Raw genomic sequence first — 25,435 nt, forward strand, 5'->3', positions numbered from 1 at the left:
CAAAAGGAGAGTGAAAACTCAGATGAATAGATAGCTCCTAAAGGTAGAGTGAGAAGACATGAAGGCAAAGAAAGAAGGTATTTTAAGACCCAAAATAACTATTGTGGGCCCTGGTATCTCTGACCAGAGTGAGAGAGGGAATACTGGGAGAAATAAACAACATACGTGTAAAAAGGAAAATGCCATTTCTCCTGTCATCTTCAGTGCTTTGTTCTAAAGATATATTCACCTTCTGTATGGTACTGGCTGTTGCAGGTTATGTACTGGGTTAAGTACTTCCAATATCTAAATAAAAATGGTTATGAAGGAAGGAAATACTTCTCTGTGTCTAGCTGGCAGTGGCTGTTACAAAAGCACAGTATTCAGAATGTTTGAGCCCAACTCAGAAGCCTTGTTATGTTTTTGTAGGAGGGTAAATGCAATGATTAGTTTTACAATTCATGAAAATTGGCATCTTTATACTACTGTGCTATTTTGTAACAGGGAAAATACTTGATGAACTGTCCCTGGATTGTGTCAGTCCAGAAGACTGTCCTGTGTGTGCAGCTGGAGATGTCAAGATCCCACATGGAAGGAGAATAGTATTGAACAGAGATGATCCACAGCGCTGTCAATCTTGGTATGATGGGTTTATGCAGTAAAATAGCATGCCTGTTGGCTACGTTGAATGGAGAGATATGAAGAACATCTGCATGAATAAGTTTTTGATGTAATTTTAAGTATAACACTGAAGATGAAACTCAGAAACCATCTTTTATGTCAATATCCCTTGACATACAATCTGAAGCTGAAGTTTTTCAGTGACAGTAGGGATTATAGGATGTCAGTTGAATTTAAGCAAGTGAAATTCATAAATTCCTTTCAGAAAAGCCCTTTTCCCATGTGTAGGTGGCCCTCCTGGCTTCGGATGTTCCACTTCTTTTCGTGTAAGGTGTGATTCAATATCAATAAAGCCATCAGACTCTTTCCTTCTGCCAGTACTAAAACAATCCTATGTATAGTGCAAGATCTGAATGTGCACTCAGTCTAGAACTCTCTGAGATTATTAACAGTTGGAATTGTGTACTATTATTGGAAAACCAATTTCCCCAAGATTTTAAGATGATATCCCATGGCCTGATCCTGCATGCCTGCATTTCCAAATATGATGAAATTAATGGCAGGGTGCACAATGCTGTGCATCATGCAGGATGAGAACCTTCAGCTGCAATGTGGCAGAGACTGATTTTCATTCTGTATACTGCCCAGTGGCATATTATGGCATGGCCTACAGTATCTGAAAGTTTGGCATTGTCTGGATGCCTAGACCCTTGATGGATACTTTCACTAGTCACTTATAATGCTATGAATACAAGAGTTTTCCATCTTGTAATTTGACCACATTTAGTAGAAACCGAGTTGTAAAAGTGCAGCAGCTATTAGCCCAGACTAACACCTTAGCTCTAAATGTTCTGAACCTCACAGAAGCTCTGAATGGGTATGAACTTTGAATTTCTGGCCTTTTGCCAGGGCTAGTGTATGTCTGTTCTATAAACCCAGGGCATGAGACTGTTAGGCTAATCAATTAAATATACATTTTTAACAGTATACACGAAAAGACTTGAATTCCATGAAAAGGTCAAAAAAGAGTCTTCATAAATGAGTCTCTATGAGTCTCTGTTCCCTAATTTTTGTAATCCTTAATAATAATTTATCTTACATGTTGATGCTCTGGCTGCTGCTCACAAAAGATTTCGGAACATTAGGAAAACTTACCTCACTAGGGAAACATCCTTTTGCATAGCTGTCACCTAATTTAGATGCCTACACCATCTGTACAAACAATAGAAAATATTGCACAAAAATTAATTTTATAGCAAATATCCAAAGGAAACTGGAAACTAGAAGAGGCTCATTCATATTTGGATTAAAATAATAAATCTTCTGTTGCTATACATTAATGCCAAAAGTAGCTGTGCATTCTTCAATTAGGAAGACACTAAAAGTAGCTTGAAAAGAACATAGTGCTTAAACTAAGAGAACTTAAACTAAGATGCCACATGTAAAGTGAGGTCCTGGATTTTCTCTGGTAGTGAACACAAACATTTTTTGGTCCTTCCTCTTTCATATATTTTTACTCTTCTGTGTCTTGGACTGTCCAGTAAGATGAAGAAAATATATTGACTGAGTCTGTACCACCCTGTGTATGAGTACAGTCATGTTGTGTAAAGTCACAACCAAGTTATGCAACCAGGAATTAGAAGGGTGGAAATGTTAAAGCCTTGCTGAAGATAGAAAGAGATGAATTATAGAGAAGTTCCTAAAAGATGGAGGGTGACAGAGGTGAAAAATCTCATGGTGGTACAGAAGGATGAATAGTGGAAAAGGCAGAGATGGGGAAAAATAAGAATGGGAGCTGAGATGGAAAGGGGAAGAGAAAAATGTACAAAGGGATGTGAGTAGAAATGGTCAAGGAAGACATAGGGCTAAAAAAATATAACAGCTATAGGTGAAATAATTTAATATGAGAAAAGGGACTGAAAAAGAGAATATGGTAAATAAGAGGAAGATAAGAGAGACCTTTAAAAAATGGAGGATGAACATGTGCCAAAACTGTATTCAAAACGAAATGAAGTCTGGTAAAAGAAAAGGAACGTAGTGCACTTCAGAGGTAGAAAAGAGGCTGTTTGTTATTTTCACTAAGGTTAAAATCTACGTAAACCTAGCCTTCTCACAGAATCTGCTAAGTCATATCAGAGCTAAAAGCGTCTTTCCTACTTGAGGATTTACTTTGGGGTTTTTTCATATGTTTTGCTACCTTGTGAAGCAAACCAGATCTGCCAGTTCAGTCCACCAGTGGCTTGTAGGTAGCCATATTGCTGAAGTTCAGTGGCTTTCTAGACAGTTTCCAGACACAGATTTCGCACATTCTGCCAAAGGCTGTTATAAGGAGAGTTTCCTCTGACAAACATATCATAGTTTGTCATATGTTTCCTGGATCTAAACAAACATGCATGAGCATATAGGATTTAGCTGTATAATATCATGTGGGGAATTGTGGAGAAATGGGGCAGTGAAAATATCATTCACATGATGTTTTGTTTTTGTTGTTTTTGAGATACCTAACTGTTTCTGTGTGGGCATTCTTCTACTATATGTGGCTCGTGTTGTTATAAGCATTGATTTCTTACAGTTAAATTTGGTGCTTTTTGTAGTCTATGTGAAGGGAAGAACTTAACCTGTGTAGGCTGTGAACCAGTGGAGGATGCCCTAACACCGACAACGCCTGCTCCAGAGGAGGACATTGAATTACCACCCAGTGAATACTCATGCAGCAAGATGATGGATTTGGCCTTCCTAATGGATGGCTCCAATAAACTGTCAGAGGAGGACTTTGAACAGCTGAAGACTTTCATAACTGGCATGATGAGGAAACTCCACATCTCCCAAAAGAAAATCCGAGTGTCAATTCTGGTGTATAGGGCTGGCCCCACAATCTATCTTGGCCTTAAAGATATCAAAACGCAGTCTCAGATGAGAAAAATTGTCCAAAGCATAAAATACACAGGTGATGAAGTAGCATCTGCCTCTGAAGTCCTTAAATACACTGTGTTTCACGTGTTTGGAAAAGCAGAAAGGACCAATGCTGCCAGAATTGCAGTGTTATTTATAGCAAGCAAGTCTCCAGGAAAACTCCGCAGCATCCTCACAGCTTTGAAGAATAAAAAAATCTCAGTAATACCTGTGGGGATTGGACCATATGTTAATGTGGAGCAAATCAGGTTCATTGAAAAGCAGTCACCAGATAATAGAGCCTTCCTAATGAACAACGTGTTAGAGCTAATGGATAATAGGGATCTCCTCATTGATCGTCTGTGTGATCTTGGACCAGAAGAAAGTTCTCTATTACAAGCTACGTCCACTCCAACAATATCCAGTGTCTTATTTCCTCCCTGGGGACTCACAGCACCACCACCCTTTTCAGAAAAGCCCACTCGCAAAAGGCTGGACATTGCTTTTATTGTGGAAGGATCTGACAATGTAGGGGAGGAAAATTTCAATATCGTCAAGAAGTTCCTTGAGAGGGTGATCACAGAAATGAATGTGGGACAGGAAGATATTCATGTTACAGTCATGCAATATTCAGAGACTGTCACTCTGGAGTATTCCTTTAGGGAAATACAGTCAAAGGAAAGTATTATTGAGAAGGTGAGGAGCATACCCTACCAAGGAGGGAAGGCTACCAACACTGGGAATGCCATCGATTATATTTCCAAACACACATTTACACCAGTGAATGGGGGCAGGCAAGATGTTCCTCACTTGGTATATATGGTGTCATCCAGTCCTTCCACTGATGTTATCACACGACCGCCCAGGAGCATAAATGTTATTCCCATAGGCATAACCCCCAATGCAAATATCCAAGAGCTCAGAAAGATCAGTCAGCCTAATAACCCAATTATCTTGCATAGTTATAGCACACTTATTGAAGAAGCACCTGAATTAGTGCTGCAGTCGTGCTGCTCTCATAAACTTTGGACAGAAATTCCAGGTAAAGTTGGACATATTTTCTGTGTAATTTCCTCTTTCCTCTGTCCTCTCTCCTCCACTTCCCCCTCACATCACTGAAATTTGAACGGTTCCCATATCTCATTCGGTATCTTGTTGTCCAAATGCCAAAGAAGGACCACATATCTTCACTGGAGGCTGAGGATGCTGCTCCAATTCAGCAGTACCGAGCACAGACCTGCTGCCAGCCTTCTGCAGGCTCAGAAGTCCTTGGCTCCATTTGTCAGTAAAGTACAGTAGCTTTCAGATAGGTCAGGGAGTGACAGAAGAAAAAAGTTATTCTCATCTGCCTGCCTCAAGCAAGTTAAAATTATACTTCCTCTTTCCTGAAGATACTTAATTGTTTTTGTGTGTTCGTTTGTTGGGGGGGTGGGGCATAATTGTGTTTTTTTGGTTTGGTTTGGTTTGGTTTAGTTTGATTGTTGTTGTTGTTGTTTTGGTTTGGTTTTCTTTTGTTTGCTGTTGTTTTTGTTTCAGTCCGCTGAGAGTAAAATAACATTAGTAGAAAAGCAGGAATTGAAATACCAATGTATCCCACTGAATACAAATCTCAAGGTTTTCATTAAAGGGGCATCACTTATTGTTTCAGCTGGTCATTATCCTGCTTTGTTTTCCCCAAATGCAGGTGTATCTATCTGTCCTTTCTGCTTTTACCAATAGATTAGCAAATGCTACTTCTGGTTATCATGTATAAATAACCTTTTTTCCCCCCCCTCCTCAGAGTTGTGCAACAAACCAATGGATGTCATGTTTCTTCTGGATGGAAGTTCCAATATTGGAGCATCAGAGTTTGAGGAAATGAAAAACTTTGTACGGGCATTTATTGAAAGTGCTGACATCAGTATGTATCTGCCTTTTAACTCAAACATATAAAGACATTTTTTATTCCTTTGCTTATATAGGACAAAAGAGCTGATAAGTATAGGTTTGTTTAATTTTTAGTTTTAAGTGACTTATTCCAGGTCATTTGAGGTATTCCAATACCTCAAAAAAAATTACATTTATATTGGGGAAATCAGGCTAGTAAAGTTTTTGGTTCAGATGGAGTTTAGTTTCCTGCAAAACCAAGCTATTCTGGTTCAGGTGAGTAAAGATTTGACATCCAATTCAGGGAATTGTGTGATGAGAAATAGCTTGGACATCAGCTCTGATGAGCGCTTCCCTTTATACTGTACTGGACATAAGAAGTGTGTGTGCTAAACAGGCTAAGAGGTCCCTGTCACAGGATGGAGGTTTAGCTGAACTGTTATTCTGTGTCAGAAAAGCAAAAATACGTGTTTGGTTTTGGTTCAAATTTGGATTAGGTTCAACAGACTTGAAAATAATACTACAAGTTCAGTTCTGGTTCAAGTAACAATGGATAATTCAGAGGGTTTTTGGTTCAGGTTTCGTCTGACTGCAAGGTTTTGTTCTTTGGGATGGGCATTTCTGGTTCTGACCAGCATTTTTTGGCTAACTTAGGGTGCTGGAACTTTTTAAGGTTTATTTCCTGACCCATGTTGGATGACAGACACTTTTTGGGAGTGCTAGACTCACTGAGCTTGCAGAATATGTACTCATGGGAGGTACATCTCTAGTTAGGTCATTCAGCACAGATATTACCAGTGCAGCCACCCTGGCAGAATGCTAGGCATCCTGCACATACATGAAGGGACTATTTGGCATCAAGTTAGGACATCGTGTGCCCTTGCACCAAGTTCATCCTCATGGCAGGGGCTGCACAGGATCCTGTGTTTTGCCAGTAGCATTTGTTTTAACAAACCTCAATTTTTTTATCAGAATTGTACTGTTTCAATTCAGCATTAAACCATTTCTGTGAGCAACTGCTGCTGCTGCTGGTGTTTTCCACGGGGTGTTGACATGTTGGTATTATACCTGTGCTTCCAAAAGAGGTGATTGCCAGCACTTGTACTAATTACGGAGCTCATAGAAGAAAAGTATAGCATTTCTGTATGTCTAGAATAACTTAGGTTTTTTAGAGATTGTACGTGAAAGACACTCTCTTTCTGAAAATTGGGTACATGCATGATGTAGAGAAGCAAGTCAAGTGAAATAAACACAAACTAAACAATAGACCAACAGACAATTTATTTTAGCCTAGCTCTTTTCCTTAACTTTGAAGCCTGTCATTAACAACAGGACAATAATAATGTATCTATGAAATGACGCCTCACTACGGCCTTGATTTTAAAATCTTTAAGACGACCATGGAAAAATTGTAGAGTGTAGTGAGGAGATGATATTCAGACCAATATAGGGCTGCAACATTTGGGTACATGAAATCGCAATTATTAACAACTTTATTCATAAATGTTTTATGAAACATTGATAAAGAATGATATGCTATATACTTAAATATCTTCAGTATACAGCAGCAGTCCTTCTAAGACCATGAAGAGTACAGCTGATCTTTATATACAATGTATTGCCCAGTTCAATTCTGCAAGTCTGATATTTATTAAATATCTATATCAACCCTCTGTTCATAGTTTTATTCATACTTCTTAAATAATGTACAAGCAGAACCAGGATGTCAGAGAATAGCAGAACTTGGATTTTCTCTTTATTTCCCTTGGCAGGTCATGCTCCCTGGGTGCACTATGTCCCATGCTGCAGCCTGGTGCATGTCACTCAAGTGATGTATGACAGAGGGAAATTTGCATGAAATGTAGTCATCTGCGGAGCTTGGCCCATTGGACAAATGGGGCATCAAACTACCACTCTTGCAAAACGATGTGCATATAATAAAAGGAATGTTTAGACAATTTTAAAATGGAAAAGAAATAATATTTAGACATCAATAAAGTGAAATTCTCCAATCATGGTCAAACTGAGATGAGGTAAAATACTGCATGCTGATTCCTGACAGAAAAGCAACTGTTACTGGCAATACTTGTGTATTTTTTCACCTGTGAATAGTTCAGTTTTGATCTTTTGATTGAAAATGCAGCTTTTGCACTCTGATGGAAAATCACTGTCTAGTTGTGCTTAATGTAAAACACAACCATAAAGTATCCTTTAGAATTATTGTAAGACATTCATATGCATTGCTTAAAATGTTTATTTTCTGCTTTCTGCTTCAGGCAATACTTCAATTCATGTGTCAGTTCTCCAGTATGCCAGGGAAAATAATCTAGAAATTTCGTGGAACATGCCTCAAGAGACTGAAAAGCTTGTAGAGATGGTGCACTCAATTCAACAAAGAGAGCAAGGTCCTACCAGACTAGGTGAGTGATTATGTGGATGTTGAATTTCAATGAAGAGGGAAAAAAACCCCAGAAATACTAAATGAAGCCTGGGCCCCAATCATCAGTTTATGTCAGTGCTATTGTGGTAGTGTTCTGCAGTAGGACTCTGAGTTTTTTTATTTCACTCATATCTTTACTGTATGTACATTTCTTGGTACAGGTTCAATTTTCTCTCTTAAAATGTATCCATAGGTTACTCAAATTAGGGGTTATCTTAATGTATTTTGGAAAGAAAAAGACTGGTCTCTTTCTAGCCATAAAGTAATTCTTGAGATTCGCATTCATTGCTTTCAAACATGCAAAACATAATTAAGTAGTAAAGACTTTGATCATTAACCTTTCAGCATCAATTAGTTGATTAGACATTTATCGGCAGAACTGCTAATAGTGACTTCAATAGCTGCCCTTGCCAGATGTTGAAAAATCTGGTTGAAAACTAACTTAGCAAAACAGTAGTTATATTCTGGGTGGTTCAGTTCCCACATCCAAGTTGTCATGCTGGTCCCACAAGGACTTGGGCTGGCACAAGGCTGGGGATGGTGCCAGGGGGCAAAGGATCACTTAAGGTGACACCTTAGCTGAAGAGTTACTTTGTGAAACATCATCTTCTGTTCCAGACAACTGCATCCTGAAAAACATGTCCACTTCAGTATTCATGTGCTAAAACGTAACACAGATTTCCCATTGGGTCTGTGGAAATTCAGTACACACACATGTATCAGTTGTAGGATTCAGCAAAAAATGATTCTCCTACAGCGTATCTGATCTTTCACCAGATACCCTGAGAATTTTGTTCTTCTGGACTGGAACCACATTTGCTCTGGCAGCCACCTAGCTTTAGGGTCCTATAAGAGTTGAGGACTACACAGATTTTTAGGTTCTTTGGCCTACTTTAGACTGTAAAGAGTTATTGGTAGAGAAAAGTGAGAAATAAAACCTGACTTCCATAGTTCGCAGGAGGATTAGCCATGATTGCTTTCTCAGCCTGGAGAAATAAAAATACCAGATGGCTGATGAGACTTCTATAGGCTCGTTGTGGGATAAATTGTTACATACAAATAGATAAGTTTCATGAAGCCTTCCATGTAATGTGTATAGTAAGCCACACTGAACTACAGGATAAACAGTGAAAACATGGCCTTTGGGAAATGAAATGGGAGAGGCAGCCACATGACATACTCGTTAGTGATTTGTTTATGTCTCATTGGAAAATGCTCAGAGACCACGATGAGGGATGTGCTATAATGAACGAAAATGGAATAGAGTAGAAGTAGTTCCTCCCAAATGAAGTAATGAAAATAAGTCAATGTGGTCCTGTCCTGCACCTTGTAATGTGTGTGAATTCAGCTGACTGTGTAGGAGACTCAGCATCCATGGGAAACATGGAAGCATGGTCATTCATGTCATTCTGTCTGTGCTTGGGCCTCTGGAAGTGCAGAGGTTGCTTAAAAAGTGTAGATGGCTCAGTCTGGATGTTGCAGTTCCCTAGGTAGCTTTGGAAATCTTTTCTAGCCTGTAGAGGCCTTGATCAGGATTTACCTATCAAAAATACTGTTACCATCAGACCAGCACTGTCTCATTTGTGCTGGCTTCTTTATGGTAGAAACATGATCCTGTGCAATCCTTATTCAATCTTTGGTGATACAAATCATCCTGTTTCGGTCAAAACACTGTATGTGCAGAGAGCAAGTGTAGGCTCTGTTGCCATCGCTGCAAAAGTTTTACTGCAGAAAGCATTCCATTTTCTGTTTTGCTTAACCATAAGGAAACTCCAGGAGAGAGATACATTTTATCAGTAAGAAATAATAAAAAACTACAGAGTATTTGAGGGCATAGGCAGAACAAAAAAGATCAGCCTATACCAGAAATCTTTCCTATGTTTATGCAGTAAGATAACATTAGGCAAATTTTGGCTTAAGAAATCTATTGAGAAGAAGCTCTGGAGATATTCACATATCATGAAATTGTGTACAACTTCACATAAGAAATAACTGAAAGAAAAAGAAAACTAACTGCAAGCAAGAACTGACTTCATTCAGACAAAAGAGTGATCTGTGCAAGAGAACTGAGAATCACATAAACATGTCTCTGGTCAGTATTCATGGGTGTTTAGAAGAGTCATAGGGAGCACATTGAACAATCCCTACAGTAAATACTTACCGCTTATCGCTTTATAAAAACATGATTTTGCTTGTTTATACCTTTACTAAAAGTAGCTGATTTAGGCTGATGTTTTCCATGCCCACTGCCTGCCTTACACTCAAAATTTGGAGGAAGTATGGTCTATGTGGCTCAACTGTATTAGAAGCATTTTTAGGGAACGAAATGTATGTTACCTCCACCTCCCACTTTAGGAAAAAAATCTTAAATATTTTTACTGAAGCTTTCTATAGTTCTTAACATATTTGAATAGCAGCATTCAGCTTTGCCTGTCATGATTAAGAAGGTATAAATGTTTCCTTTCTAAAGCCCCTCAGTGTGTTAGGAAGCAAAGGCCCACCATAGCGCTTTTCTTTATTCAGATCTCTGCCCTGAGTGGTGTGGTCCATGCAGAATTTTCAAAATCTTGTCCCCCATCACCCAGCCAAGGCCGTGGTTTTGCCAGCAGCTGCCCTGATCTAAGGACTCCCATCCACTGAAGGGCAAAGGTCTTCTCACTTGCTCCCCCACTACTGTTTCTGAATTGGTGCTGTCAGCTCCTTTCTGAACCCAGCTTTGGGTGCCTTCTAGTCTCTTCCCTGAGCTATTTTAATTCACTGTCCTGGCAGGTTTTTTTTGTTTGCTTGCTTGTGTTTTTTTAGTTCATTTCTTAGAAGGTTTGTGAGTTGGATGTGGAGCCTGGGATCATCAGAATGCTTTGGTAGTAAGAAAAATGCAGGATTTGTGAGCTGCAGAGCCGGGAAAGCAGAGGAGAGGGTTTGGGGCCTATTTTCACCTTTCAGTGATGGTGGGCTGTTGGACTGACAGGTCTGCGCTGTTCATGAAGAGTTCAGCCGTTCTGTTAATTGGCACATGTTAATGCCAGAATATCAGTGTGCTAAGAATTGACTATTTAAAGCATCTATCTCTGGGCTTAGTTTGCAATAGCTAATTTGTTTCAAAATTAAAATAATCTGTTATTTTCAGTTAAAAAAAAAAAAACAATTCAATGTCAAGTCAAGACCCTAAATTAAGATATAAAGACCAGCTTCAGGTTTATCATCATGGAGGGTTGTTCCTGATGAGGTAAATCCTTGGTTAAATACATGCAATCTGAACTATCCACAGTCCAGATAGTGTTGGCTTTTTCTATACCTCTTCAAGTGCTGAGGAACCATTTCTTTTTTGCTTCTTTCCCAGGCAGCTTTCAGTACTTGTGAGTGATTAAGACCTTTTGCTTTTTTGGTCAAAATGTTGCAGAAGTGTTAGCAAAACCACTGAGGCCACTTAAGGCACTGTTTCACAAGTTCCCGGCAGGAGCCTCCACCTAACTGGAATCCCCTGTCTGTCACAACTCCACAGAACCTCACGGGGGCTTTACATTTTATTCCTCATTTCAGACAAAATTAAAGAAAATAATTGCAAAGGTTGCTTTTAAGCAGTTCCTGATTTCCCTGAGGCAGCCACCAAACGAATTAAATGTCTGTGCATTGCTTTATTTTCCTCCAGATTGGCTTATTCTGGGATGAATCTTATTTTTTATTTCTTGGATGTATTTCAAACATTTCTAGGGCACCTTGTGCTCTTTCAGTTCATTCCATGTTGTTTGTAATTGCTCCCAATCTAATATCTGTGATTCAGATTAGCATGCCTTTTTACACATTTTTCTCCTTTATCCAAATCAGTAATGAAATTATTCAATAAGGCAGAATCTAGTGTAATTCCCTGTAGATTCCCAGTAAACACCTCCAACCCTACTCAACAGATTGTCTTTTGTCCTTAAAGCTTGTTTATGTCCATTTAATCAGCTTTCAGTCCATGCAGGAACCTCTACATGAACCATTCTGAATTATTACTTCAGAGTATGAGTCTGGCTTGAATGTGCATCAGGTGATTTAAAAAAAAAAATTGCAGCTAATTACCCCTTATTGAATAGTCTTGTTCAAGGCAACCAGAAAAAGATTCTTACAAAGCCTTTTCCGACTGTCAGAAGTTCAGCATCAAATGTTCATCGTTTTAGCTGAGAGGAGAAGACTGTGCAGTGATGCCATCCCTTCACCATTTTTTTCCCCCAACTTTGTAAGATATCTTCTGTTGTTTTTACTTTAATGATTGTTCCAGACATGCCTTTTGTTTTATACTCTATAGTGTAGGCAGGAGTGTATCAGCACTGAAAAATGGGGAGAACGTGATGTGCTGTGGTGGCAGCCTTTGGAATGACCAACATGCCTTTTCTAAAGTAGCCCATATAGATCAATGTTTTTGTGGGGTTTTTTTGGTTTTTTTTTTTTTTTTTTTTCTTGTTATTTATTTGTATTTTTTCCCTGGACATGCCCAGTGACTAACAATCATGCCCTACTGACTGAGCTGAAAGGCTGCTGGGGGCTCAGAGTTCCTGCAAGCTAGGCCTTTTTGTTCAGTTATCCAGATAAATGTTTAGATGGTCAATTTTGGGAAGGGGATGTGAGTGTGCATGTGTGAAATTAATTGTGGCTGTTATGCCTGCCTGGACCAGCATAAGTGTAATGTGCTAGGAGGCAGTAGGAAAAGAGGGGGCAGGAGGTCAGGGACGGACGACCAGGCACGCATTCCCCATCACGTCCATTGCCTTTGGGAACAGATTTTTTATTGTGTGTCATGCTGCTCTCAGCTCTGTTATTCTGCTGTATGTGATGAAGGCTTTTGGCTTTGAGACTTCCATCTTCATTTCTCATGGGTTGTATGTCTAATGCCTAAAATACATGTGAGTATAGAAGTCATTCTGCTTCCAAAGATCATTTCTTGCTTTTTTTTTTTTTTTTGATAGCACATTGTGTATGTGAGAAACAGATACCATTTGTAACAATAATACATGAGACTAACGTAATTTACCTCTGTGTTCAGTATGTGGGAGCATGTTGGCTGCTAGTCTGCGCTTCGGGTCACATGCACACACAGAGAAAATCCTTAAAAATGTGTAACCATTAAAGCCCATAGCAAACCTCCCATTCACTTTGCTGGGGCTTATATGATACCCCTTTGTCAATGCTATCAAATGTTGTTTTGACCAGTGCCAGATTTTCTTTAAAGACAAAAAAAAATTGTTTTGTTGTTTCATGGAGCAGGATTTAGGGTATTTAGGGCATTTCAGTTTTCTGTAGGGTCCATCACTGAAATAAATAGCTGATAGTCCGGTCCCATAGAGCTAAACAGATTTAAGAGCTAGCTATAGCAGAAAGGCCCGGCCCTCTGACACCTCAGTGCTTGCACACTTGCACTTCTGTGGGAAGGGGCCATCAGCAAGCTGAGGGAAGGACCAAAATGGCTGAAAACGATACACTTTTTTTGGAACGGTTGTTTTTCAGACACGGTGAGTTGCCCGAGGCAGCTAGCTGCAAAGCCAGGTGGGCAGCAGTGCTGAGCGCAGGGGACTGGCAGGGCATGCCCAGCTGGTGCCCCTGGAGGAGCCGACCCTTCCTTCTGCCAGCAGCTCGCTACGGCACCAGCGCAGCCAGAGATGCATTTGCACTGCGTGTAGATGTGTCAGAGCAAGCTGTAGTGGTGCCAGCAGCAGCAGTGGCCCAGATGTCAGCCACTGAGGGGGGAGTGCAAGACCTAAGGCGGTCTCATAAAAGCTGAAGCCTGTGTGGCTCCGACCTGGTCTAGTTTAGTTATGTCCAAGATGCTGTGCACTCTTCTTCCAGTCTTAATATAGCCTTGTGCTTGGTGATACTTATTTCAGTGTGAACATTTTAAATTTCCTTTACGGGTATGAAAATGGCAGCTTGCTGTCTAGTAGTAAGAAAACATTTGAGTTGGTTGTTTCATCAGCAGTCAATATTTTTTATTATGGCCCCTGACAAGATTGGTATTACCCTCCCTGATGAGATGTAGAGACGGACAGCTGAGAAGTGACAGCTTCCAGCTTGGGATGGTTGACTTTCTGAATCTCTCTAGCAGGACAAACATGTTCATTTGATCATGTCTTCAGACACCTGGCTCTTTTCTCTAGAGCTGGCATCAAAGTAAGGAGAGAAATCCAAAGAGTTTTTAGTACACTAAAACAAATTTTCCATGCGTTAAAGTGAGTAATTGTTTTTTGGGGACTTTGAAATAGTCCCTGGTTCTATTACAATGGAACTTGATTTCTTTATTAGAAATTATAAAAATAATGGATTTTCCAGTTTACAGATGTGAGTGGAAGTTTCTGACAATTTTCAGAATTAATGGGAGAAAGGAAAATGGAGCTGGAGCAGCTGGTGACCACACCAACCACACAAAAGTCAAAGGGTCATTAAAGAAAGACAAACACAGAAATTCCAAGTACTTTTCACAAATGAATGAAAAATCATTTGCGATTCTTACTGTGCAAAAGTTTAACCTGAAATATTTGAAAGTTAAAACCTGAAATACTTTTTTAGCAATTATTTATAGGACAAAAGGGAAATGAGTTAATTTTCTGGCACAGTGACCATCCTGAAGCAATCCTAGGAATTGGAATATAGTCATATTAATTTTCTGTATTTTTTTTTACTTAGTTATTTATAGATAACATGCCATTCTGCATCTAACATCTACCTCTACAGATATATAGAGTAACTACTAGGAAACAAACCCATTTGTAGCAATGATTGGGAGACAACTGTATAGGACATGAGTTAATACCTGGGGTTCATTAATTTTTTCTGGTCAGGAATAGTAGTTTGTGAAAGGGAATTGCCATCACCAACTAATAATGATTTAAAATATGTTTTGTGGAAGTACAAAAACATTCAAAATTTTGAGGTTTTCACTAAACAGAAACTCTAAAGTATTTTCATTTTGTATATAAAATATAATTCAAAATTAAAGTGGGAAAGAAAATGAAATTATAAGAACAGAATGAATCTACACAGTTGGAAGAACTAAATAAAAGGTAATCATTACACAGCAAGAAACAAGAGAAACATCCCATCTTGTTCTTAAATACTGTCGAAAGCTTTCTGTTTATTTTTCTTTATTTTCCTTTTTTTTTTTCTCTTCTGATTATAACTGACATTTCCAAAAAGCATTCTGATTAAAAAAAACATGCATGTTTCTATTTGAAAACTATTGCTTGGAAAAAAATATGTGACCCTCTCTAGATAGGAGACTGGTAGTGGAGGTAATGGTGCATGATAGGTGGAAGCTTGTAGGAGAAGCTGATGTGGATCCTATGCCTGTGGTAGGTCTGACAGGGCCTGGCAGCAGTTCCTGGTGAGACTCAGCTCTTCTCTTTAGTTGTGGGCATCTGTGTGGAGGGGTGGCACATGAAGATGGGGCTAAGGCTCTGGGGTGAAAATAGTGATAATGGGCTAACAGGGAAGAGGACGTGTCTAGATAAGGTGGGAGGGGGATACGAGTCTGTCAGTCATGGACTGTAAGGTGTGTAAGGCAACAGGAAAGGATGAGGAAAGCAACAGTATTTGAGAAGGGAACGTCACCTCCAAACGAGTACTATGGCAGAGGAAACACAGGCTTTTTCCAGATACCTATTCTAGGCTAGATTCTTCCAAATGATAAATTCTTCCTGAAAGCCTAATTAAAGCCTTGTAAAATGTCCAATTGCTATAGCCACATTGCCAACAGTCAATGTGCTAAGTGAGCTTCCTAGAGGTTGTCCATGCTTGCAGCAGCTTGGGAAAAGGATCTTTGCTTCTGCCAATGAAAAGGGGTGAGTGGCATGATGAATGAAGACATGTATTGCAAAATGTTCAGGTGTGCTAAGGTATTTTGGCGGTGTGCTAGTGAATTATCTACGATCTGACTTCCAGTGTTTTACAAGTGTGTTTATTATTTAAAATTGTTCAGTGAATTCCTCAAGCAAACATATTTCTGCTCCATAGTTCTTACAGATTATTCAGAGAAACTAGTTTTTCAGGTACATATTATTCACTATTCGCTATTTGCCCTGAATGTCACATCAGTCACACGGTATCATTTCTACTTTCTCACCTGATAACTTCCAAGCCCAAAGGAACTTTTAAGAAAGCTCCATATCATCATTCTGAGTATAAATATTTGTGCAAATACATATGTAAATGTAAGTAATAGCGAAGTGCTCTCTTGCTGAGTTTATGATTTTGAACAAAAATTTGTGTGAGTGTTCACAGATGTTAAATGAAAGGGCAACAGCTACCCATTTAATCCAGTTCATGATTTGAGCTAAGGTAGAATTTCCTGGGTTTTTTTTCCATGTGTTTTGTGGGGTTTGGTGGGTTTTGTTTGCTGCTTTGTTTTTTCTTTTTTTTTTTTTATATGGATCACCCAGTTATATTATGGGTTAGCCTGAGTCTAGATTTCAGAAAGGTTGCTGGTAGTAGGGAGGCAAGATACACTTTTCACACCTGTAGAAAAAGTTGACCAAATTAGGGAAGGACTAGCTCTTCTCTGGGAACTGAGCAACTTGTGTATGCAATTCAGTGGTGTGACGTTGTAGATCAGAGAGCCACTGGATGTCACTGTTGTTCCGCAATTGGGAAATAAGTACCTCTTCCACAATATCTTCTTTCCCTTTGTGTAACGCAGTGGTAATACTTATAGTAAAGGTAACTACTAAAGTGAGGAGCATAACTTTATCCTCGTGGCTAAGGAAAGGTAGTAAAATTCACATTGCTTCAGGTAACTGGGGAGCTAAGGATTGTCCTTCTGTGCTGGAAGGTATTAATAGTACTGGTAGGTTCTCAATAGCTGAGATCTTTAATGTGGCAGCAATAAAGCAGATATTAAAAGTAATTTAAGAAGAAGTATTTTCCAGTACTGTATAAGTTATTAATATAAAGTAAGACCTAGTTTAGTTCATTTATCTCAATTTCTTCTTAGGAAAAGCCATTGATTTTGTAGTTCAGAATGCAATGTCGGAATCCCATGGAGGGAGGCCCAGCGCATCAAAGGTTGCGATAGTCATCGTGTCGGGGAGATCAGAAGACACTGTGGAGGCTGCTGCACTTTCTGCAAGAATGAACAGTAAATCTCGTTTTGCTATCACTATTTTTAAGCAGAGTTGTTGATTTTTAAGTAATGCACTAGAACAAAGGATGAAAAACTAAGACACTGATATGTTCATGTTAAGTTCACTGATACAGACTTACTGTGCGTAATGTTCTGGTAAGAAACAGACCTGAACAAAATCTGGCTGATGAAGGTGACTTTGAATTACTGGTAAATTCAGGATGAATCTGCAATTTAAGCTGAACTAGCTTCCATAGGCTTCGCAAATTAGTGGCATTTAATTTTCCCAGTTCCTGTGAATAGACAGGCATGACAGAAATGTGGTCTAATGTTACAAATTCAATACCATTGCAATAGTAATAACCAATAGAGAGAGGATTTGATCAGATTCTGCACTGACCTATACAGGAATATGCTTTTGGTATTAATGTGGTGTTGAACAAAAAACTATCAAAATCATGATTTTTTTTAAGTTTTCTGGCTGTGGTGTCTGTACCTCAGCTTCCTCAGGTGTTCAGCTGAGGAACAGTGACTTCCTTTGTAGGTTGATTTGGGAGCTATTGAATAAGTCATGGACTAAGCACCAACTATTATTTTCTACTTAAATGGCTTGAAAATAATCCAATTGCCATGTAACTGAAGAAAGAAAACAACATACTGAGATTTTTTACATTTGAAAAGAAGTGAAGATGTTGTCATTAAGTCTGCCACTGCGTTTTGTTGACCATGCATGATCTTATTATGTTTGGGACTAACAGAGCTCATCTTAGCTAACACTGTGATTAAGACGTCACCATTTCTTCCCTTAATTACCTTTAGCCTATGTGGAGGAAATGACACAAGTAAAACATGAAAATTAACTGTTGGAAAAAAACTTTTCCCAGTTCTTTTTTTTTTTTTAAAGCAAATGAAAGAAAGTACACAGCAAAGTCTTCCTTCTCCTGTGCATTTCCTATTAAAAACCCTTTCTTCTCTTTTCCTAGGGGTATCCCTGTTTCCAGTTGGAGTTGGGAACAGGTACGACGAAGAGCAACTAAGGAGTTTGACTGGGCCATCAGCTGCTAACAGAATCATGAAGCTTCAGAATTTTGAAGACTTATCCACTATGATCACATTGAATAGTGAATTTATCAAAAAAGTGTGCATGGGTAAGTCCAATATAGTTGTAGCCTCATAACTGGAGCAAATCCCAAAAACTGAAATGCCAAAACCAGAATGATTTTTCTTGATTTGAGAAGTCAGCCCAATGCTTGTTTGTTAGTGTTTCACCAACAATCATCACAAATGCTAACCCAGACCACCATCATCACTTAGGGGTAAAACAAAATCTGAGCCCTTTCAGCATGTAGCCAACTGCTATTCTAATTAACCAACTTTCAGCAAAATTTTAAAAACTGCTTAGGCTTGAACTTTCAAGCTATCATCGTATTAATAATCAGGGCTCATCATTAACTGAAGGATACCAGGAAGGCTCGAGCTGTCATGATTGAATGGGGGCATGCTTCAGAAATGGTACAAATTAGTTGTGACTAAAGATTTCAAATTATATATCTTTCTGTACAGACTGAAGCATTGTTATGTGTATGTCTACACAGAATTCAGCTGAAGTGTAAGAAAAAAAAAAAGAGTAAGAAAGAATTAACTTTTCCAGGAACACAAATACTGAAAAAAAAAAGCAAAATATTTTAAACAAACATTCATTTATTTGTAGATAGCAATGTTCCCCATCTAAGGAAACTTGTTTCAACTCTGCCCAGTATTTTACTTCTTTTGCCTCCTTGGTCTGTGTCTATATAGATAGTTATTACTCATATTGTTATTTCTATTACAATAGCATCTACGTGTCCTCTCCACAAACCACTCTCTCATTATGTTAGTCATTGCACAGGTTTTCACCAGCTTTACTAGGGCTTAGTTACATCTCCATTAAAATAAGTGGACTTTTTTGCAGAGCCAAGTACCACTGAGAATGAGGAAGTTGCAGAGTGTGCACAGTCCAGCTTAGAGATATCCGATCAGTCTCCACTGGGATCACTTCTGGCATTTTAAAATCTCTCCAGAGCATCAAACAGCTGCCATTTTCTAGATTTAAACAGCTGCCATTTTCTTTCTTTTCTTTTAAAATAAGCTTTTAAAGATACATTTCCTCTCTTCACACTGTAAAATAGTGGGTTTTTTTTCCCTAAATTATATTGATCCAAGATATAGGATGGGGAGCAGGAATTTGAAACCAGTAATTATTTTCTTACTGCAGTCTGTGCTATAACCTATTGGTACTAGAGGTTTTGCATTTTTATGAAAGGTTTTCCAACAGCAAAAAAGCATATGCTCAAAAACTTGAATGACAGCTATCTTATATTAGAAAAATTTAGCTCTCCCTTTTGCTGGTGGTAAAGCCTTTGCTATGGGGTGGGAAACTATCTTCTTTTTTGTGTGTGTGTGTTTTTTTTTTTGTTTTGTTTTGTTTTGTTTTGTTTTATTGATGTTTCTTACAATCTGTAAAGTATAATTTTCCCCTCCAGACTCACACAGTTGGATTTGTTGTGCGGAGGGAGTCTTACTTTATGTATGGAAGTGTACCAAAAATAATACTATTAAAAAGGTTTAAAAGATTTCCTAAATGCTTTCAAAATACATTACTTGGAAAAGGCAGAGTATATAGCGTATATATGCTAGCATAGTATAGTATTATATAAAGAGTTTGCTAGTCAGTGTTTTAATTTCCTAGACACATGCTTATCACATTGTCATACCTCAGTACTTAATATGAAATTACTTTCCATATATCTTTAGGTGTGTTATGAGAGCACATAAACATAGAAACTGCAATTCAACAGGTGCTTTGTGACCATCTAACTGATTATATAAAAAACTGCCCATCACAGTAATGTCTGAATGTAATGAAACTGAATTTGAGTATTCTTATTGCAGCTATTTTCATATTTGTACGTTGCTGACAAATCTTATCTTGGGGTTACTCACTGTTATTATCTTTCTGCATTTAATAAATGTGTGCGTGCATGGATGTGTAAGTTCTCATTACCTGCTAGTTACCAGAAATATTCTCAATTCATCACAAGATTCAGAAATAAGGCTGGACCCTGCCTCATAGCTAAAGCCATGATCTTCTTTTAAGTACCACCTGGGCAGAACTGTATGTCAGTAAAAGGATTGCTGTGGAATTACAGCCTACCTATTGCGCACAGGGTATTTTGGGACCAACACCATTGCAGAAGTCAGGTAATGCTAGCAATAACAAAGTTTATGCATTCTTTGACTTACTCTTGTACACTTTGGACAAATGTCTGCAGTCTTCAGGTAGGGATTCTCAGATTCTAACACCCCCCACCCCCCCGCCTTCTTACAGCCTAAGTCACATTTTTAAGTAAGCAATCTGTATTTTGGTGACCACCACTTAAAAGGTTGGATAAGGAAGTGAAATGGCTAAAAGATGTCTGTTTTCCTTTCAGACCCCATCAGAGAATGTATAGATGAGGATGGAAACAAAAAGAAAGTAAGTGTATTGCCTGCGTCATCCAACTGGCTTTGAAGTTACAAAATTCATGCAGGACCATGAATACCTTTGTAGATAATCTGAAACAAAAAATGATGGACAATATTAAGTAATAATAATTATTTTGGAGGAGGAAAGTGTTGGCTTTTGAATTGATGGGATAACTTTGCACACAAAGGAGACTTCCTGCAATGGCACCTGATCTTGCAGTGTGTTGAATACTATTGAAGGCAGTGCAGAGCCAAAACTCGTGACAGTGTGTGTCTTCCCTGACAACGAAGAATGTAAGTCCATCTCCTGGTGAAAGAACTTCCGGGAAAGCTACACATGGCCAAAATAAAGGTGCATGTATAGAAGGAGACAACATCATTGTTCAGACACTCTCCTTCTGCTAAAAATACAAATACCTTGTCCATATGAAAATTTTATAAGAAGATAATTATTGTATGATAGTCATCTCTCTAGGGAAAACCATCTCTTAATTAATGAAATCAAAGTTCTTAGTGTTCATTTGCAGAAAAGCTTTTGTTAATCCTGAGAAAATGCTCAGAAATGTTAGTAAGCCTGTCTGATCTCTCAAAAGTGATCTGCTCTAAGAAAAGAGTGATGTAGATGTTATAAATGGTTCAGTTCCTTCACCTCAGGTGAAATGCCAAGGCTTTTGAGTGATATGATAGAGTGAGGCTGTGATACTTCATGCATTTAAAAATATTAGCATTAGCCTGTTACACGTTTTCTAGTAGGGGTCAGTTATGAGTTCTACCCTAGGATTTATCTTGAATTTCCAGTACAAAAAATATTCCTTTGATTTTTCCCATGTGAAGGCATGACTGTAAGGAAGGATGTGGCTAATAAAGAACTGTTATGAATTGTCTAGACAGAGGAAATATATCAAAGCTGGCTTACATGGTTGGCCTCGGTCAGCTGGTCAGAACACAGACAGGCTTTAGCTAGATCAGACTCTAAGTATAACCTGGTGGCTTTAAGGTTGGCAACCTAATTAAGAAATAAACAACAAATAAAAACTAAACTTGAAAAACTTTCTTAAATTGAAGAAAAAAAGAAATCAGATTCTTGTTGTTTATTCATTTGAATTGCATGTCTCCAGGCCTCTGGGCTCCTAGAAACAGACACAGGTACATGCAGGTTAAGTGCTGCGAAGTGTAAACTTGAATTTCAGATAAAGTCAGGTTTCATTTTTTTGGTGATAAACTTAAAGCACAATTTTCATTCTGGCTGAAAAGCTTTTGGAAGAAAAGAGGCCAAGCTTCAGTCCCTGTGAAAATGAATCACGGTTTCGAATGTTAGGCTTTAGGGGGATTTTGTATTACCTCTTCTGTCAGCCAAAAAAAATGGGTTTTAGAAGACACTGCCAACATGGTAGCCATTGCCTTTTGGAGTAGGCTGTTGAGCATCCCGTGGTGCCTACAGGACACTGTGGAAATGCTCTACTTCTGGTGTTCAGCACCCACACTCTGAATTCCTCTGCTGACTCACTGTCAGTAATGTGCCATCATTGGCCCATTACCCTCTTCCAGCGTAGTCCACAAATCCGCAGGGATGAAGAATCAAGGCTCTTTCCTAATTCAGAAAACACAGGCTCTTACATCAGATCCACAATATTTCAGGCGTTACTCAGAGTTACTGCAGGAGGCTCAGTTCCCCAAGCGGGATGTCTGTCATGCACCTGGAGATGGTGGGAACTGATCTCTTACAGTCTGCAAGAAAATCAGAGTTTTCAGGATCAAAAAACTCAGCCTAAATCCTATCTAATATCAGGAGTGATGTGACTCATTAAATTTTTTTTGGAATTACCTCTACCCTTGAAATGACTGCTGAAGGAAGATTCATGGCTAAGGTCAGTAGCACAAGGACAGATCAAATGTGTTAGGTCAGGCCAGAAATCCATCCAACCCCCTGTATTATGTGGCCAAAAATAGAGGCTAAGGAAGAATGTAAGCAGCCTTGAACAATTTGTGATTCAGGGATACCCTGAGCTGTGAGTGGCATCTTTCTGTGTTTCATAGTGCTCAATAGTTTTCTCTTCCATGAATTTGTTCAATCATTATTTGAATCTGTGTAAGTTTTTAGTTCTTGTCATAGCTAGTGGCTAAATTATAATATCCAGTAACTAAAATAATTAAAAGGTGCCAGCTGATGAACCCACTGAGGTACGTGGCTCTCTCCTGCAGATGCACAGTAAGAGGAAGAGTGTGCAAGTCCGGGTCCATAGGTTCAGAGCTCCCTTAGAGAGGAAGTCTGAGGCTTCCTCCGGTGTGCTGGCAGGCTCATCTGTTTCAGCAGACTTATCCATGATTTAGAAACCTCTGCTTTTGCTTTCCTATCTGTCCTATTCTTACTCCTACGATTTCGTATCAGTTGGGATTTAGGCTTTCTTTGTCTTCAGAGTCCCCGGGTTTTCCTTTGCACCAGGTTTCTTGGCTTTGTTTGGATCATTGAATGGATATTTTTGTTTTAATGTGCTGTGCTTTGCTTTTCTTGCCCAGCTCTTAGATGTTTTCCAATAGATGTCCTGTTAAGGGTGAAATAAAAACATTTAAATACGTATGGAAGCTAGAGGGTTCTTTGCCAGACTTGCACAGCTGTATGTATATCCTTCCAGGTGCTCCACTTTCAGTGAGTTGTAGGCGAGACAACTGTAATTAAAAACCATTCAATTTCTTCCCATCTAAATATTTTTTTCTATACTTAAAGCTCTTCATGTTACTTTTTCACAGCTTCCTCTAGGCTCACAAGCCTGAAAAGTATTAAACTGCGTTCAGGACAAGTTCGCTTCTCACAGTCCTGAAATATACAAAGCAGTATGTAACTTGTAAATTAAAGCAGTAAATTAACTTGTATTTAATGTGTACATTTTTGTGGCTGCAAATCTGGCAGTTCTCTTTTAGACTTGATGGTATCACGTAGCTCAGAGATACAGAGCAGTATTTTTACATCACTATTCTTGGTTTGCACACTACTGCCAAGAATAATCTGTGAATTATGCTGTGGTTACCTAGATATTTTGCCACTTTGCTCTTCTCTTTCATGGGAATTACAGGTAAGCTGAAAAGGAGAGGATGAGAGGTAACCTTGCCCAATACCAATCGTCTTTTCTTCCCCACATGTTTCTGCTTGTGAATATCAAGAAATGTTATCCAGTTCATAGAACCACTGTCTCATTTGTTGCTAGTGCTTCTGGACTCACCTCTGTAGAGATAGGTCTGGAAAGGGATATTTCCCACATTTGGGGATATAGTTGGGAATGCAGCCCTTGGGGATGAACACTCTGTTTTGAAATTCATTGAGCCTATTTATGGACTTCAGAGCTCTGTGGGACTGAGGCCAGAGAGCTTTGCTTTTTGCAGATATGAATCTTGAAGTATTCCAGATTGTGACCACATCTATTTCTCTTTCATTTAGTAGTGTGTAATCCGGGTGCCTTAAAATTTAGACTGTCCTTTAGAAAATGAGAATATATTTTATATTTTATTTTTTATTTTTCAAAACCACTGTGTATATCTAATAACATTAATCTGATAAAGGAACAATTTCCCTTCAGGAAGGGAGGAACTGTTTTAAAGTTTCGGAGCTGTGGATAAAATAACTAGAGTATTCCATGCCTTTCTAGCTTGGAACAAATATTGTTAATTCACACGACCATCTGTGCTCAGAGCTCATTCTAAAATAATTTTATGGCTTATGAAAACTAAAATCTTTGACATTTAAAGAAAAACTAAGGGGAATTCTTTATTGACTGTGCTATCCATGCATACTGTAGGATGGCTAAACTAACAATAGATGGAGTACCAGATACTTCATTCTGCTGTAACAAAACATCTCCTATTCTAGATTATTATCTTTTGCTTGGAATTTCAGAGTCTGTTTCTTACAGTGTTGCTAATTACAACTTTCTCATCCTCATGAAGTCCTTAATATGCTGCATTCTATTATTTAATTGTTCAAGTCTAATTTGAGTAGCACTGCTGCCAGTGTCACTTTATTTGCTAGCTGTAGGAGTGTGGCAGCAGCCAAGTTTTGCATTTTTCTCTCCTCCGCCCATGTTCTTTTCAATTGTTAAATATCCATGTCTCCCTATCTAGCCTGGTGACAAATGGACATTGCCCGACCAGTGCCACACTGTGACATGCTTTCCAGGAGATTACACAGTTCTGGAGAGTCACCAAATTAACTGTGAGAGGATGCCAAAACCAGTATGTCACAGCAATCTTCCTGCTGTTAAGATTGAAGAAACTTGTGGCTGCCGATGGATGTGTCCATGTAAGTATCTATCTTTGCATGTATGCCCCCCCTCCCCATCACTTTAAATGTTTATCAGAAATGTAATGCTGAATGGAGCTGCTTGGTCATTGTACACATCAAATATGACTGAGGTGGGAAGAATTAATGCTGTACACCAATTAAATAAACAACTAGGTGTGTGAGAGTCTCACTGATGCCTGGAATGTGTGATGCTGTTTGGAAATTAAGGGCCACTGCAAGCTTATTTTTTGCATTAGCATAGCTACATAGCTTTATCAGAGAATCTCACACTCAATTTCCAAAGGTGTGTGAACCAGGAAGGGAGATGTATGGAAGAAGACAGAAATTTATCTTAGTGTGCTGTAAGCAAGTGATGCATTCTTGGTGTATCTCTAGGCATGAGGGTTTGGCCTGACTTCTGTCAAGTGCATGTATTTAAGGAACAATAACAGCAAATGCTCCCTGCCTCCATAAAACCTCACATTGAGTATTTGAGCAGAAATGGTGAACACTGTGTGATTAGTGCCTAGGCTGAGATGACAGGAACAGAAATTAAGTGCACCCACTCGCATTTACAGGGTGGAGGGATTCAGCCCTGTGACTGGTGATCCATTTATTATTTATTATTATTTATTGTCCCTCCTCACTGCAGGGGGGTTGGACTAGATGACCTTTAAAGGTCCCTTCCAACCCAAAGATTCTATGATTCTATGATTAAAAAGAGAGATTCTTTAAGAAAATCCCACATATGTGAAAGGAAGACTTGAGGGAG

General features: G+C 38.8%; 1 protein-coding gene across 1 annotated transcript in view; it reads left to right on the top strand.

The window, feature by feature from the left end:
* VWF (von Willebrand factor) overlaps window positions 1-25,435 on the top strand; it is a gene marked incomplete at both ends in the record, with an annotated part of 112,785 nt that overhangs the window by 51,421 nt on the left and 35,929 nt on the right. Inside the window, 8 exons of the mRNA XM_010283982.1 lie at window positions 484-619; window positions 3,195-4,534; window positions 5,273-5,392; window positions 7,635-7,778; window positions 16,758-16,901; window positions 17,870-18,034; window positions 20,357-20,400; window positions 24,504-24,681. Of these exons, the coding sequence (XP_010282284.1) occupies window positions 484-619; window positions 3,195-4,534; window positions 5,273-5,392; window positions 7,635-7,778; window positions 16,758-16,901; window positions 17,870-18,034; window positions 20,357-20,400; window positions 24,504-24,681 (2,271 nt within the window). The remainder of the gene's footprint in view (window positions 1-483; window positions 620-3,194; window positions 4,535-5,272; window positions 5,393-7,634; window positions 7,779-16,757; window positions 16,902-17,869; window positions 18,035-20,356; window positions 20,401-24,503; window positions 24,682-25,435) is intronic.

Source organism: Phaethon lepturus, unplaced genomic scaffold (assembly GCF_000687285.1).
Source record: "Phaethon lepturus isolate BGI_N335 unplaced genomic scaffold, ASM68728v1 scaffold5453, whole genome shotgun sequence".
Lineage (NCBI taxonomy): Eukaryota > Metazoa > Chordata > Aves > Phaethontiformes > Phaethontidae > Phaethon > Phaethon lepturus.